At 44.6% G+C, this 16,399-nt stretch overlaps 1 protein-coding gene across 1 annotated transcript in view; it reads left to right on the top strand.

Annotated features, from left to right (window-relative positions):
* The window catches only part of ARHGAP10 (Rho GTPase activating protein 10), a 345,070-nt gene that overhangs the window by 326,419 nt on the left and 2,252 nt on the right, over positions 1-16,399 (top strand). The window contains exons 21-22 of the mRNA XM_077139864.1: positions 12,086-12,238; positions 13,371-13,462. Coding sequence (XP_076995979.1) covers positions 12,086-12,238; positions 13,371-13,462 — 245 coding nt within the window. The remainder of the gene's footprint in view (positions 1-12,085; positions 12,239-13,370; positions 13,463-16,399) is intronic.

Raw genomic sequence — 16,399 nt, 5'->3', positions numbered from 1 at the left:
AATAGAGGTTTCCCGGAGACAACTACTTGGCATGTCAAAGTACATGACCATTGGTTCCATGATTGCTTTTCAGGAAGTCAGTGAAATTTGCTGGAGAATAACAAAAGTTCCCGCTAAATATGATTTGTGGTTTACTGTACCATGGAATATCTTGAATGATTCGTCTGAAGTTCAGAAAAATAATTTTAAATCCTTTTTAACCTATTTCTGTGAAATTTGGCAAATACCTAGAAATTATAGAGTAGCAGTTAAAGGCAGATTTTGCCTTTCACCTCCTCCCTTCCTCGCTCTGTCTTTCCTTTCCCCTCTCTTCTATTCCCTCAGAGAAGGTTTTCTGAACTTCAACACCCTTTGATTTTGTTGTTCCCAGCCCCTGGTGGGCCATAGCAGTCTTTTACTCTAGGAAATTAATATATTAATGTTTTACCTTTCTTATTATGATCATCATTTCAAAAGAAAATAGAGGGGTGGGCAATGGTGGCTCAGTGGCAGAGTTCACGCCTGCCATGCCGGGGACCTGGGTTTGATTCTTGGTGCCTGCCCATTCAAAAAAAATTAGGAATTTATCTTACAAAAATTTTTTTTTTTTGCACAGGTTCTTTTTTACCAATCTGACTAAAATGAACAAACATGGCTTTTTAACAAGGAAAGACAAACTATCATAAATTTAAAAAGAGAGGTTGATGCTTAACCCAAAAGGATGAGTTGCCCATGATAAGAATTTCCAGCATATTGCCATCGAGTGGGGGACATAGTGTCATGCTAAGATTAGCAGCTTTTCTTCATCTACCTAAAAGTTGGCTCTGGTGGCTGAATGTGGTGGGTTGGGTTCCATTGGCTGAGGTCTCAAGCAGAACTAATGCCCTCTTATCAGAAGAGGTGCTCTCTGGTGCTGAGTCCTCTGAAGAAAGAATTAGGGCCAGCACCCTCTCCCATGCCTAGGTGAGTGGCATGGTCACCAGCTGTGTTTAGATAGATTGAAGGCTCAGATAGCTCAAGTCTCAGGAAGAGTAGGGCTGAGTGAGGAGGTCAAACCTCTTGTCTTGTTGTAAGCAGCTTCTTCATTCTGCTCAGATGTTAGCTTTTTCCCAGTCCTATTAGGGGGACTGGATATTGAACGGGGTAGAAGCTTTGACTTTTGCAGGGGTTGGTAGGTAGAGCAGAGAAGGTCTATTAGATGGTTACCCTCCTGCATTTCCCAGGATTGAAGACATGGAGGATCAATAATCCGGGGCTACCAGGCTTCACTGCCATCTTATCCTGATCTTCACATCAGCCCAAAGGGCAGATTTATCTTCTTTTTTAGAAGTAGGGAAACCAGGGCACAAAGAAGGGAGAAAATTGCCCTAAGCCACGTAAGGGACAGAGGCAGAGTCTTACTGTTGTTCTCTCTGCCCCAGTGACCTTCGGTTCCCTTCTGTGGACACTGAAATGGTGTGCTTGTGTGTGCAATGTTGCTTGAATTACAGGGTCCCCCTTCTCCCGGTTCCGAGACCCAGTGAGACAACTGCCACTGTCAGCTGGTCATTGTCCTGGTTCTGAAGAAGGAGCTCTGGCCCTGCCTGATGGCATGTAGCTGTGGTTTATAACGATCTGTGGGCAATAAATGCTTGAATCGGGTTGCTGTACAGTCATCACCTAATACCTCTGGCTGAGATTTGGGGAGGAAAGCATCCTCCCCTGCTACTGCACCGAGAGACTGGGGAATTTGATATTTGCAACAGAGCAGCCTCTGAAATCTTTTTTATGAATAACGTGATATTCAGTAGCCTCCCTTTAGCTCCAGGGAAGCATTTGACGCTAATCACAGAGCCCACAGAACTTGGCCACTGACTATAAATGTCTGTTCACATCCATTTTGGGGAATATAACTTCAGTCCTGCATGTTTCCTTGAATGACTGAATGATTCTCTACAACTTTAGTAGGAATCTTGCCACCCTACCCACTAGCATCTTCAGATCCTTAGACGCACGTCTCCTGTGGCTTACTGGAGCATTTTTTTGTATTTGTATCGTGTGCTTGGCATTTGCCTGAGTCCTAATTCATGTCTTCCTTTGCCGTGCTCTAACTGCAGCTTTTGAAATTTGAAGATTTTATTTTTACGCCAGAATGTCGATGATCCATTTAACTTTAAAGACCTGTAATGAAAAGTTGACTTTCCAAAATAAAAATACGTGTCTGCATTGTTATTAGCTTTTCTCTTTTTTTTTTTAATAATTTTTTATTAATTAAAAAGAAATTACAAGAAAGAAACACAAACATCCGTAATATATGCTCATTCCATTCTACATATATAATCAGTAATTCACAATATCATCACATAGTTGCATATTCATCATCATGATAATTTCTGAGAACATTTGCATCAATTCAGAAAAAGAAATAAAAAGGCAACAGAAAAATAAAATAAAAACAGAAAAAGAAAAAGAATTTTTACATACCATATTCCTTATCCCTCCCTTTCATTGATCGCTAGTATTTCAAACTGAATTTATTTTAACATTTTTTTCCTCTATTATTTATTTATTTTTTTTCCTGAATCTACTATGTGCTTTTATTTTTTTATCCAATTTAAAAAATTTTTTTTAATTAATCAAAAAAAAGAAATTAACACAACATTTAGAAATCATTCCATTCTACACATGCACTCAGTAATTCTTAGTATCATCACATAGATGTATGATCATCATTTCTTAGTACATTTGCATCGATTTAGGAAAAGAACTAGCAAAACAGCAGAAAAAGATATAGAATGTTAATATAGAGAAGAGAATTAAAATAATAATACTAATAAAATATATATATATAAAAAGGAAAAAGAAAAAAACAAAAACAGAAGATACAAACAAACAAACAAACAAACAAAAAACCATATTTCAGGTGCAGCTTCATTCAGTGTTCCAACATAGTTACATTACACTTAGGTATTATTGTGCTGTCCATTTTTGAGTTTTTGTATCTAGTTCTGTTGCACAGTCTGTATCCCTTCTGCATTGTTATTAGCTTTTCTCTTTTTTTTTTTTAAAATATAGTTTTGTTTGTCATCGGTTTTGTCTTTGTGTTTTGTCTCTTTTAGTTTCGTTGGTTCATTGGTTTTTGTTCTGTAGTCAAGATTTTCTCACTGGATGCTGATATTGTAATGTTATTTGCTGTTCAGAGTTTGATTGGCTGTGCACCTTCATATCTAAGGCAGCAAAGGGCCTCATGAGCTCTCTGTGTGGTAGGAGCCAATGTAGACTAGAAAAGTTGTGGCTTTAGAGTCAGACAGGCCCAGCTTTGCATCCTAATATTCCTTCTTAAAGGCTTGGAGGTCTCATACAAGTTATTTAAGAAAACCAAGGCTTAACAAGATTATCTATAAATGGGGAATAACAACATCTGTCTTATGGATTGTTGTGAGGTTTCAAGGCACTACATATAATAAAAAACCCAGTCGCTGCTCCCCTGAGAGCTGTAGGCAGCCACCTGCTTGCCTTTTCCCTCTTCCTGGGAATCTAATTCAATATCCTCGGTTTAGCTTGACCCTGGCTTCCTGGTTTGTCCGTTATACAGTCTCCTAACTAAATAGCAGAGGGAGAGAAGCTTTCTGCTTGGAGAAGCGCTAGATGCTGACCTGAAGTTGTGTTGTTTCTAGCAGTTACTGTGGTCCTTCCAGGGGGACTCGGATTGGCTTCCCTGTTTGGGAATCACCTTTATAGATGTCATCGAGCATAGAGCCCTTGGATATTGTGTGATGAAGGTAGGGGGCACCCACTGGGGCCCAGCCAAATCTGTGAATTATTCTGAGCAGTGTGCCCAGCTCACCTATTACAACAGGTGAGAATAAACCAGCTTGATACGGAACTTGAAGATTTACTTAGCAGAGTAATCTTGCTACCCCTTCCCATCGGAGCTCGGTAGCCTCTGTGTGATATGTCCGGTGTGCACACGCGCAGCACCTATTTCCCCCCTAAGAACTGAGCTGATAGAAACGTTCCTGCTGGGATCCTGCAGGGCGACACCCTCAGACCTCTAAAGCCTCGCGTTTTTGTGAAATGAAGCCAGTTTCCTTTCCTGTTGGGCAAAGCAAGCTGAAGTTCGACCCTTTTCCTGATTCCACAGCGGTCAGCTGTCAAGAAGAAAAGCCAGATTTAAGGACACTGTGAGTGGAAGATCGATCGGAGATTTCATTCTAATACAGTCCTTTCATCACGAAGCCCAAGAAAATGATGGCCCTGGGAGTGAACTTTGTATGATGTAAGGCGATTAGTGGTGGTGTCCTTTCTGGTTAAAAGAGGAAAACCCCAGGGAAACCCCAGGAGCCTCAGCACCCCGCAGGTTGGGGACAGAGCGTTCGTTGTGGCGTCTTCAAAAGGCTCTGCCTTATCTGTGCACCAGTTACTTCCTGCGTGTCCTCCTTTCCCTGTCCATCCCCTCCTGCAGAAAGACACATTGTTCTCATTGGTGAGCAAAAGTTACTGCTTTAGGGCTGGCTTGATGCATTGGCTGTCTCTCTTCTGCGAGGGTGGTGATTGATGCACTGGTGGTCTCTCTTCCTGTGACAGAAGCTTCTGTCACAGGAAGGCACCGGGCCTTTGCACGGTGGCGCCAGCCTCGGAGGAGCTTCACAGGCCTGATGGCATTTGATGCCACAGTGTCTCCATTCCCTCACCAGTCCCCGATTACCAGATGGATTCTCCCAGGGTCTCCCAGGGTCCAGCAGGGGCTGGCACAGCACATGGCCCATGGCTTGCTAACGGCCCATTCTTGTAAATAAAACTTGATTGGAACACAGCCACCCCCACTTGTTCACGTGTCTCCCGTGGCTGCTTTTGCTTCGGTGGCACAGTTGTGAGAGAGACAGGATGGCCCAGGAAGCCCCAAATATTTACAATCTGATCCTGATCTAATCTATATTCAGAACCAATCGTTTTGGAAAAGAGTACATTTGTTAAAATGAAGTTTCAAGAAGTGTGATTTATCTCCATATTTTAAAAGGATGGTGCAGGTGGTTTTTAAATGTAACCTCCATGAATCTTGTCACTGAGCCCACCAGAAGTTTTTCCTGGTGGTTCCTGGGTGCCTTAAAGCACATGATTGTAACTTCAGAAGGTCTTTTCGTGTTTCAGTGATCTCGAAATTTACTTGGGGCCTGTAATCTTTTTACAGTCTATTTTTCAAAGGAAAGTGTTTATTTTGGAATACTTTAAGATTTATTGAAACGCTCCCAAGATAATACAGATGAGCTCCTATTAGGTCCTTCACCTGGCTTCCCCTCCTGTTTATATCTCTAATATCATCGAGAACCATGGTACTCTAATTAATCAAACTGCAGACTTTATTTCCATTTCACTGGTATTTCCACTGATGTTCTATTTCTGTGTCTGTGTCAGGATCCAATCCAGGATACCACATTGCATTTAGCAAGTATATATGTGCGTGTGTGTGTGTGTTGTGTATGCGTACATATATGTATATATGTGTGTATATATATATATATGTTATTTTTTTAATGATGGCTCGTATTTTAATGGTGACATGTATTTTATCTGTGTTTCCCTTCCCCCCTTGACATAGCTTGTTTGCTGCTAGAAAAGAAAGTGATTAGTTAGTGATGATGTCATCCTAGAAAGCAGGGGCGAGATCTGCTCAGAAATACGTAAGCTTCGGTCTGAGAGCTTTGCTGACTGAATCTGGCTATGCTCCAGCCACTGGGAAATGCTTTCCTCCTATTCCCTCATTTAAATCTTACAGTCACCCAGCCTATTAATGATGAGCATCTCTGTTTTCACTAAGGAAACTGAGGCTGAGGAGCCTAAATGACCCCCTTCCCCTCTCAGCTGTGGATGACTCAGGATGGATCTTTCTTTTTATAAAGAATGATCAGGCTTAGGGAGGTGAAAAACCTGCAAATCTGTGTCTCTCTTGAAGAGTGGTGGAATTTCACATGCTCCGGGGATCAGATCCACACTCTGACTTGTAATATGCATGATTAAGAGCCTTCCATCGCCCTTCCTTGCCTTCAGCATAGGAACCTGCCTCCTGAATATCTCTGCAGTCTCTTTCCATTCTTCTGATACTCGTTCCAGGTGCCTAGAGGACTTGAGAGTTTGCGCTCCATCCTGTCTTGTCAAAATAGGGTTTGCTACCTGTATGACCTCGATTAAGTCGCTTTGACCATTCTGAGCCTCAATCTTCTCATTTGTAGTGTGGAATAAAAAGGTGGTTGGGACTGTGTGAATTAACGCACACCACCCATGTCTAGTAAGGTGCTGGACTGTGCAGTTGTATCCTGCACGAGCCTGGGGCGGGGAGGTGATGGTGATATTGCCATAGGCAGCATCAGCTCAGCGCAGGTGTTGCCTCCTCCAGAAAGCCTTCCCTGATGCCCACATGATGGTTCTCGTCGCTGTGTTCCCGAGGGGCCCTGGGAAAATCTACATGGCACTCATCACGCCGCAGTGTGCTATCAGCTTGCCCGTCTCCACTCACTTGACTGGTCACCCCTGGAGAGCAGGTGGTGTGACACTCCTCCAGGCGTCCCCATTGCCTAGCATGGGGCCTGCCATGTCATGCTCAGGCCCTGATGATGTGGCTTTGAGGTCCATTGCTCACTCTCCTACCTGGCCGCAGAGGCCTCTCCCCGGCAAGCCCTGTGGGCAGTGGCAGCTCTCTTGTCCCGGGCGTCTGGTTCTCTCCGCTGCCAGTCCCGCTCGGTGGGCTTGTTTGGAGCCAAACAATGTGCAGGCCGTGGAATTCTCTCTCTCTGGCACTAAAGGAATAGCAGTGGCATTTAGTTGAAAAGAGATTTTCCCATAATATACAGATCTACAATATTTCCTTCTGTCTTTATTAACATTTTCAAACACTTTTGCCCAGGACAGCTGTTCTAGACTTATGCTGTACGTTTCCCAGACTGGCACGAAAGATCATTTCACTAACGTGTTAGCTTGTGCTTGGAGACCTTGCAAATGAGGTTTTAAAGTCTTTCATTCCAGCGTAAACTTCTGCTTTGATTAGCGTTTAACCATAGTCAAGTTATCTTGGTATTTCCGGGCTTCAGTCCCTTCGAGTAAGTGGTCGTTTCTTTTCTTGAGATGTGTTCGCCCCAAGTCACCCCTTTGAATTTGAATTGCGTTTGCTGCTCGAAGAGCCTGGAACGGGGTTTTTGGCTCCTCAGCCTGCCCTGCCTGGGCTCTGCAGGGACTGTTTGCTGGCTGCACAGGCTGAGCTCTCTGGTGACCCGTGCAGCTGCTGTAGTTTAACAGTTAAGGCTGCCACTCCCTCCCCCATTTCTGAAATGCTTGTATTCTGCTGCTGCCAGAAAGTTTTAATATGCATGGAGCATAGAGTCTGGTACTGGAGAAGATTGGATCACAGTTTGAATCGGAAGCAGCCTATACTGCTGATTTGTTACATTTTATAAAAATAAACTCTGTAAAGTGTACACATACACAGCCCCTGTCACAATTTCATGATTTTTTATTTTTATTTTTTTGGCAGGGTGAAAGCTGTAGGGTCTTTGCCTGAAACATGGGTCTATTTTTCCAAAATGAGAATGCTGAGTCTTTTTAAAGGAGAGAATTCCCTCATATTCTCTTCCCTGTTTAACCCTCTCTCCCAGCCCCCCTCCACCTACGTGAGAAACTTCTCTGCTGCCTTTAGGAAATAGCCAGGTTGTATTTCAGTATATGCATTTTTCGGGAGTGTGTTTCTCAGTTAGCAATATGCAATCTTTAGTATATTTTAATGAAATACTCTTGTTTTCTCCCTGTTTAAGAAGGAAACATTTCTTCTTCAAGGGAAGTGGTGGTAAAATCTGCTCTTCCACACTGAATATGGGGGTGGGTGCAGCTTTGCTCTAGGAGAAGATTCATTCAGTTTAGTGTGTTGAATTGAAAAGAGACTGAACAAATACATATTAGTACCCTAGTTCTCTTTAATTTATTTCTGTTTTGGTAAGTGTGGTTTCTGAGCTTTTCAGGAAGAGTTGATTTCTTTCTCGATTTTTTTGCAAACCACAGCTTGGCTTTTAAGAGGCATGTAGCACTTAGGCATTTTTTGCAATTGGTCAGCAGGTCATCATAAATAAAATTGGTGGTTTGTGCTCCTGCCAGTCCTACTAATCAAAAATCCTTATTCAGAGGACCAGCAAGAGGTAGGAAACATTTCTTAAACTAACTTTTAAAATTGGAAAGTGTTAGGATAGGACACCCAAAACATTTTATTGTATTTCTAGCAGATAATGAGCTTTTCATTCTTCTGTCATGGATTTCTTTTATTTATTTATTTATTTGTATTTTCACCCAGAGATTTTTTTCAACCAGAGGATTCGTCTGAACCACAGAACACAGAAAACAGTCCAAGTGACTATTTTCTCACTTTTCCCAAGTATGATTCCGTCACGAATGTGAACCTTCTAAAATTTTACCCTGCTTGCAGGTTGCAAAGTTAGGCAGCCACAGTCTCATGACTGCTGGCAGAAGACGCGAGACTTTTGGGTCATCACAGCAATAGCAGTGGTCAGAGTTGGGGTATTTTCTTGTGTGCCGGATCCCACAGGGGAACACAGAACAGGCCAGCAAACCCCCGCACATGGACTGTTACAGGAGAGAAGCTAGAACTTAGGAAAACGGGGTCTTTGCTCCCATGGGAGACACAGTCTCTGTGCTCCAAGGCTGTTCTCTGTACAACCCCCCATGAAAAGTTAACCCAGGGCGGGCCACGGTGGCTCAGCAGGCAAGAAGCTTGCCTGCCATGCCAGAGGACCCGGATTTGATTCCTGGTGCCTGCCCATGTTAAAAAAAAAAAAATGTTAACCCAGAACAAAGGAAGCCAGGGCTTCTGCTCATTTACATGTGCAGAAGCACCGGACACCCAAGGAGAACTGTCTTTCAGAGGCTCCATTGCTGGACCATTCTGGATGGGTAGAAGAGATGTTCATTCATTCGATACCATGAATGCCTTAGGGCCAAATTCTCTCCTAGAGGCTGGGTTGAGAAAAACTGCTAGACTTTTCACTATGCATACCATTTAGCCACTGTTCCTCCAAAATATTTAAACTCAAAGAAGCAAAAGAAGATATCAGAAATTATTTTTTAAAAGTACTATTTTCCTCGTTTTTTTTTTTGGTAAAATATAGGTATTATATTTTTTAAAAAGTAAATGCAGGAGAATGATTAATCTAATGATCACATTTATAATTTCTTGCCTGCAAAAAAAAAAAAGTATGACCTGTTTGCTTTGAGGAGGCACGTGTGGAATATACTGTCTGCCCGCTCCTGCATGAGGTGCTAACTCGTGTTATGACCGGGGTATATTTATTTAATCACTTCTGGGCCCGTCCCCACTCCTTCCCAGCAGACAAGCCTGTGAAAAGTTTCTTCCGCCCACACAGCTGCTCTCTTCTGTTCCCCAAACCTTGTTTTGTCACGTGCTTCTCCCTTCTCACAGGGCTTCCAGTTCTCCATGTGACTTATTATGTCTCATCTCCATAGAGACTGTTCCCAGACTTTCATTTTACAACCTCTTATGCATATTCCAGCATGCAGTGTGCACCCATGTGGGACTGCAAAGTCCAAAGAAGTAGAACTGAGCTGAGGCTTCTGAGATGCTGTTAGAAAAACCCAGTAACAAATACAGAAATTGAAGTAAGTCTAAATGCAGTGGCTGAAAGGATATATCGGTGAACAGTTGGTGCTGGATGTAGTAAATATATATGATGAACGACGACAAACGTAGGTCACATAAACAAGATGAACAGAAGTGTCTGGTGCTCAGAACGTAAGAGGATTGCTGGTTGGGAGTTGGTGTTTGGGACAGGACGGAGAAAGGGATATGCTCTTACCTCTGGACCTGCTACTGCGACAGTTCTTTTCCCTTCTAAGAATGAAGGGATACTTCACACACAAAAACCCAAAAACAGGATCTGTTTGGTTTTTTTGTTTGTTTAAAGGAAGATGTAAGGACTAAGTATAATGGCTACAAAGTTTCTGGTCTTTATTTTATTTTTTGCGTGGGCAGGCACTAGGAATTGAACCCGGGTCTCTGGCATGGCAGGCGAGAACTCTGCCTGCTGAGCCACTGTGGCCCGCCCTCTGGGTTTTAGTTTTAAAGGCCTTAGAAGCACAGAGCCGCTTTGTTGCTTTATCTTCATCCTGTAGCTGTCCTCCCTCCAAGCAGATGGATGGCTATTATTTAATCGCCTGATTCTTTATGACTAGGAAAAGTTGATGGGGGGGTGTGGCGAAACATCTCATCTTCCACCATCACCACCCCCAAGCGCCGTGAAATGATTGCTGCAAGATAAAATGGCAGTTGTTAGCCTACCTGTAGCCTTAAATTCTCGGTTATATATTCACTCGTCCCTTCTCCTTTCCCTTCCTGATTAGTAAGACACCATTAACAGCTCATTTTCCACTCCAGAATGGAGTCACCTTTGCTACTGCAGACACAGCTCACTCTAAGATTTATAGGTTTCTTGGCTTGGGATGAAATATGTTTTATGATTCCCAAATGAATGGCTAGATAGGGGAATTGTAAATACATTGTTCCACGAATAATGTTCTTAAAATGTCCCGTCTCCCCTTTTTTTTCTGACCAAAGGGTAGGAAACCTTCTGTGTATTAAATATCAATCAAATCTGTAATACAGCGCTTCACGCACCTGACTTATAAAATCCACTTTTAGTTTTAGAACTTTGAAATTGGCTGCTTGGCTTTTGGTTGAAGACTTCATGTGCCAAGCCTTGTGCCTGGCTTGGAGAGGTCTGCAGGCGAGCGAAAGAGCTGCAACCAGCAGAGGACAACTCAGGCCAACCCAAAGCCTGATTCTTAGTGTGATATGAGCATTCAGAGAAGATCTGTAGGTTAGAGAGGCCCGAGAAGGTGCTTCAGGGAGGCTGCCTTGGAGCTGAGCTGAGGAAGGGAAAGATTAGAGTAGGAGGTGGGAGAGAGCCTGCGAGGTGAACAGAAATGTGAGGCAGAGCATGGAAGTGCCCAGGGGAGCAGACTTTCAGACGGCCAGGGTATGGGGCAGAGGTACCGCCACCGGAAGGGAGAGGGGGCAGGTTGGCACGGGTAGACCAGATGTCCAGTGGGCAAGTCTGGTAGAGGTGAGGGAGGAGCCGGGCTGACTGCTGAAGCGATAAGAATGGGATGGTGATGATGAGAAGGTAGAGAAAGAAGCAGGCTGGGAGTCCTTTCAAAGGAAAATTATAACTTGGTATTTGTTTTGCTGTAGTAGAAAGAAAGATAATGCAGTGCCCAAGAATATGGCAGGACCAGGAAGCTGCTCACAGAAACTGGTTTTCAGGGCAACAGGGTGTCTGAAGCTAGGGGCATCTGGGTATTGTGGATAGTCCATATAGGTTTGTTGAAAATGAAATGGGAAGCTTTCAGCACTGTGCTTTTAAAGTAAACTCCATATACCATCGTCATAAACCTCCAGTTTTGAGATAAATTGAGAAAAATTGAGTTCAGACCCCTGTTTATTGAACTCTCCCACCATGTTTGGAGGCGCCTCCTGATATCAGCTCCCTGATTTTGCACTAAATTTTTAAAATGTGCAAATAATCGGGGATTCTTGGGTTACCAAAGAATTTTTCTGCTTATTGGTTTGTTCCTTAAACTCTAGTTTTTGCTGCTCTCTCTCTACAGAAAACTTTGTTCCCAATGGCAGTTTTTTTTCCAGGTCACCCCATGTATATGACCAGATGAAAGAGCTTTAAACGTTAAAGGCCACACAGGTTGTTATCTTAGAACCCTAAGTCATGGGTTTGGCTGTAGATTCTTAAGGCTTTTCTTTTAAGTAGAAAAAAGGAACCCCTCAAAAGTCCCAGCAGTGGTTTTGAGCAATTCAATTCTGCTTTCTCAAGTGACTGAGCTGCTGTGGTGCTAGCTGGATAAGATGAGGTGTTCTCCATGTCCCTGGAGAACGTACAGGGAGGCATCTCCAGTCTGGGTGGATGAGGATAGGCGCTGTCCCTCCCTGCCATCTGCAGAGGGAATGGAGCTGCCATGCTGGCCACGTGGAATTGGGAGGTGATGGGTTTGGTTTCCCTTGTCCTTCATACTATCAGTCTCGTCCTCATGCTTCCATCCTTAGCCCAAGCCAGAGCCGGTCATCCATGGTCCGGTGGCTTAACCCGCAGTCTCCAGCCACGCCGAGCACCACCCTAGCTGCTCCACCTCCTTCGCCAAAGCCGTCACCTTTCACTCTCTCCCCTCCTGCCACCGTAGCAGACAAGCCAGCTGAAAGGTATGTCATTTGGAGGGTGTCGTGGACTCGGACATCAGCACACAGAAGGGATCCAATAAACCTGCTCAGTTCTTGTGTTCTCTGGTAGAAAAGGCTTGCACAGGTGCTACCTGGCTTCCTGAAGCTTTTCTCAGGCCTGCTTCTCCATTCAGTGGCAAGTACATTCTTAGGAGAAGTTTGCCTCCTGTGAGATCTGCTTGAATCTCTTTCTGTCTTTGTGGTGCTGGCTGGCCACTTAGGAAGCTACTCATTTCTGAAGAACTTCTCATATGGGAACACAAAGCACAGGCGTTGTTTTAAAGGACTGTGCACTGGACACTAGAAACATTCATTAACTCGGCCAGTTAATGGTCGATTCTTCAGAGGACAGAGGTACTGGCCTCTTAGAAACTCTTCCACCTGGGTGGTAGCCTCTGAGCTTCCTCTGACCACTGGTGACTCCCCCTGCTCCAGTGAGTGGGACATTTCCTCCTGCTTAGGTTTGGCTCTGGCTAGAAGCATGGTTTCCATCTTTTCCTCAAGGCCGCGTACGAGGTTTTAACAAGTGGTGAACAGCGGAGTCTCTCAGTGGGGCTGGGGGCAAGGGGGCCTAAATACGGAGATTCACCTAACAACTAGAAGCCCCTTCCATAGCGGTGCGGGAAGCAGGCTGTCACCCCAGACAGAATTGTGTCCCTGGTTCGTTGCTGAGCTTGTTGGGGTGTGTGGGCACTCGCCCTCCTTTGGCCTGCCTTCTGTCTGTGGACACAGGCGCTTTTCCTAATAGATAAACTTCAGTGCTCAGGAGACAAGCGTGCTCTGTGGTCCTCGATGATGTGGCATGATAGGAATGGGCATCCCACCAGGCAGAGTGGAGAATTAGGTGAAGAGGTTCAGTGAAAGCTGCTCAGAGAGGCTCCCTAAAGAAAAGTTTGAATTTGAAACCCATCATTTGCTTGAAAAGCAAGTGCTGTGGCTTTACCTGATGTTCGTTTCCCTGCTCATTTCTTCTAAACAAGTTCTGCCACTGGTGAGATATCAATGAGATTTAGGAAATGGGGGCGGGGGGGGGGGAGGCGGTTGGGAGAATGGAGAGGTTTCTCTGTCCCGCTTCTTCACATTTTATTTTGTGTTTTTCACGCTCCCTTTCCAGCGCTAGCAGTCGGAAGGCTCGAGCGGTGTATCCTTGTGAAGCAGAGCACAGCTCAGAACTATCTTTTGAAATAGGAGCAATTTTTGAGGATGGTAAGTGTTGGTGGGAGCTTTGTGGGAGGGTATATTCTGTCAGCCTCAGACATGGAGAGTGCAGGGCAAGCGTCACTGGTGGCCATGTGGTCAGGAGGACAAGTGGAACCCCTGAGGCTTTGGCCAGGAGAGAGCTGCTCCGTTTGACTGCCAGGAACTGAAGGCCGGGGTGCTGTGTCCTGATGACTGGACTACCACTTCTGCCGTAATCTTCACTTTCTCCAACCCTTTTAAGGATTGTGGATCTTCATTCAAGATATTGTTCTCTGGATATAAAGAAGCTTAGTGGCACTTAGAGTCCAGAAATATTTGCTTCCCTCCCCCAGAGTTCCCAACAAAGCTTCCTTAAAGGCTTCAGGATTCCCAAATCCTGAGTTTATCAGAGAAGAGCGCTATGCTCGAGGAATTTTGATTTATAATTCCCTTACTGTTCTTGTGCTTTATGTGATTTTTTTTTTTGCTGATTTGAATGGCACGTGAGTCTCCAGATATGGGCATTGACTTTGCATATTGAAACAGGGATGCAAATGTTTGTTTGTTTCATATTCACACACAAGCATCTCTGAGGCTTGCCTGCTTCATATTTCACAAATTTCTCCTATGGTTCAGTGTATGGCTTTTTACTTTTTTCCCCCTCTTGATTTCTTCCCTCCCCAGTCCTGCCCCTTATAAAATTCATCGGTTGCTGTGGAAACAGCGATGTCATATGTGGGGAAAGAGTTCTGGGGAAGCAGTGAGAGAACCTTGGATGCTTGGAATGGAACGGTTGATTAGCCAGAGTGCTTGGAGGGTACGGAATATATCAATAAGTACCTACCAGTGTTATTGTCAGTCATGTAGATTTGCTGATTGTTGTTTTTTAGAAGGCAGTCTGCCTCATTTAGAACAGACATCCGTGTATTTGTCACGTGTACCCTTGAGAGCCAGAAATGGTAGTATCAGAAAACAAACAAGAAGAACAAAATAACATAACAGAATTGGACTTCGTGGAGAAATTTTGTTCTCAGAGCAGAAGTAAGATCATTCCTCTATTGCTACCACATACACACATGGAATTTTGCCAGGGCAGTGTAAAATAGGTGCCCCACCTCAGGCCTGCCATGTACTGGCACCATATGGCAGTGGGGAAAGCTGAGACGATGGCATTGAAATGCACCCATATGAGAAACGATCATGAATTTTAATCATCCTTGTGCTGCTTTGTATGAGTAGATTCGTTTAGGCATCTCTGAAATTCCTTACATTGTATTGTTGTGAGATCTTTACCTTGGTAAAAGGTGTATCTGTCAGGAGGCCTTTGACTGCCAAGTAATAAAACTCTGTATAACTGGCTAAATCCATCATGATCTCATCCAATAAAAAAGTCTGGATGTAGGGAGTTCCAGGGTTGATTAAGCCACCTTCTCAAAGATGTCATCAAGGACCAAAGTGTTTATGTCTTTCTGCTGTACTCTTCTCTGCTTGTAGACCTGGGTGGGCATCTGGCTGGTTTCCCTAGCACAAGACGGCTGCCATGGTTCCGGGCATCATGACTGCATTCAGCTTTAGCAGGAGGGGTTCCTCATCCTCTTGTCCCCCCCCTTTTTTTAATAATGATAAAACCTTTCCAGACACTTCCTTGTTTAGTGGCTCTCACATCTCAGTAGCCACTTCTGGGCCATATGCTCACCCTAAACCCATCAGGACCCCAGGGGGCCAAGGACACCTCCTCTGTGAGTAAGGGTTGGCACCTCAAGCGGGTCCTGCTCCTCCAGCATAATGGCTGTCAGTCATCTTGACACAGAAGACTTAAGTTCTCAAGTTCTGCAGTCTCTAAATGACTTGTAGGAATCTTCTTGTATATATGTGTACACACAGACGCATGCACACACACACACCAGTATCTCAGTGTGCCTTTGGCAGAGGAAAGTGATTGATAGCTATAGATTATAAAACCCTTTATTTTGTCTGAGCGCACATCTCTCGCTCTCTGTGGGGCCCTTTCACTTTCACACCTTCTGTTGACCCTGGGCAGGTCCTTACGGACTCTATGCATCAGTTTCTTCATCCTCATCTTTATTATTATGATTAGTTATTAGAGAAATTGTAGGTTTTCAGAAAAATAATGCAGAAAATACACAGTTCCCATACATACCCCCCTTCTCCCACAGCCTCCCTATTACTAACACTCTGCATCAGCGTGGTACTTGTTACAGTCGATGAAGTGCTATTATTATAATGATGCTCTTAACTATAACCCCAGTTTCCATTGGGGCTCCCTGTTTGTGTTGTGCAGTCCTGTGCATCTTCATCCTGCTCTTTAGGGATGTTCCCAGGATTGCTCTTGGGTCAGGGAAGTCTTTTGGGCACCTGGAAGACGGGGCGAGGGGGCTGCAGACATTTGTCGAGGCTGTTCCAGACAGTGCTGCTATCCTAGGCACGTCATGTACGTTTTGAGCCAAGTCATGCCTCCTAAGATCCAAGGCCCTGGGGTGCTGGTGTCCAGCTCTGCTGAGACCCTGGGGTGCTGGCGTCCAGCTCGTCTGGGCTGATGCCGGCAGGGGCACCCAGGGTGTCTCAGCAGATGCCCTGCCCCGCCCCCAGTGCCGGCTGCTGCACGGAGGTCTCATAGGCTATATGAATACCAACTCTGTGTTTTTGTGGGGGGGAGGGGGGTGTATAGAAAAAACAGTGAGCAGAGGTGAGGTATTTGTATATAAACTTTTATTGAGTCCTCCCAGCAGTCCTTCTAGCTAAATGTCAACAGCCCCGTTGCAGGTAAGGAGATGGAGTGAGTCTCAGAGGGTGGAAGTGACACCCAGGTGCACCCAGCTGTCCCCAGCAGAGCCAGGGGTCCCCTCCCTCCAGTCCTTGGACCTGAACCCTGGGCCTTTTCCACTCAGAGCCACTAGTTGCACGATCCCAAGGGCACCTTTGCTTTTCCACTGACGGTGGCTG

Source organism: Tamandua tetradactyla, chromosome 22 (assembly GCF_023851605.1).
Source record: "Tamandua tetradactyla isolate mTamTet1 chromosome 22, mTamTet1.pri, whole genome shotgun sequence".
Lineage (NCBI taxonomy): Eukaryota > Metazoa > Chordata > Mammalia > Pilosa > Myrmecophagidae > Tamandua > Tamandua tetradactyla.
The sequence above is the reverse complement of the archived record's forward strand: the minus strand, read 5'-3'. Positions and strand labels throughout refer to the sequence as shown.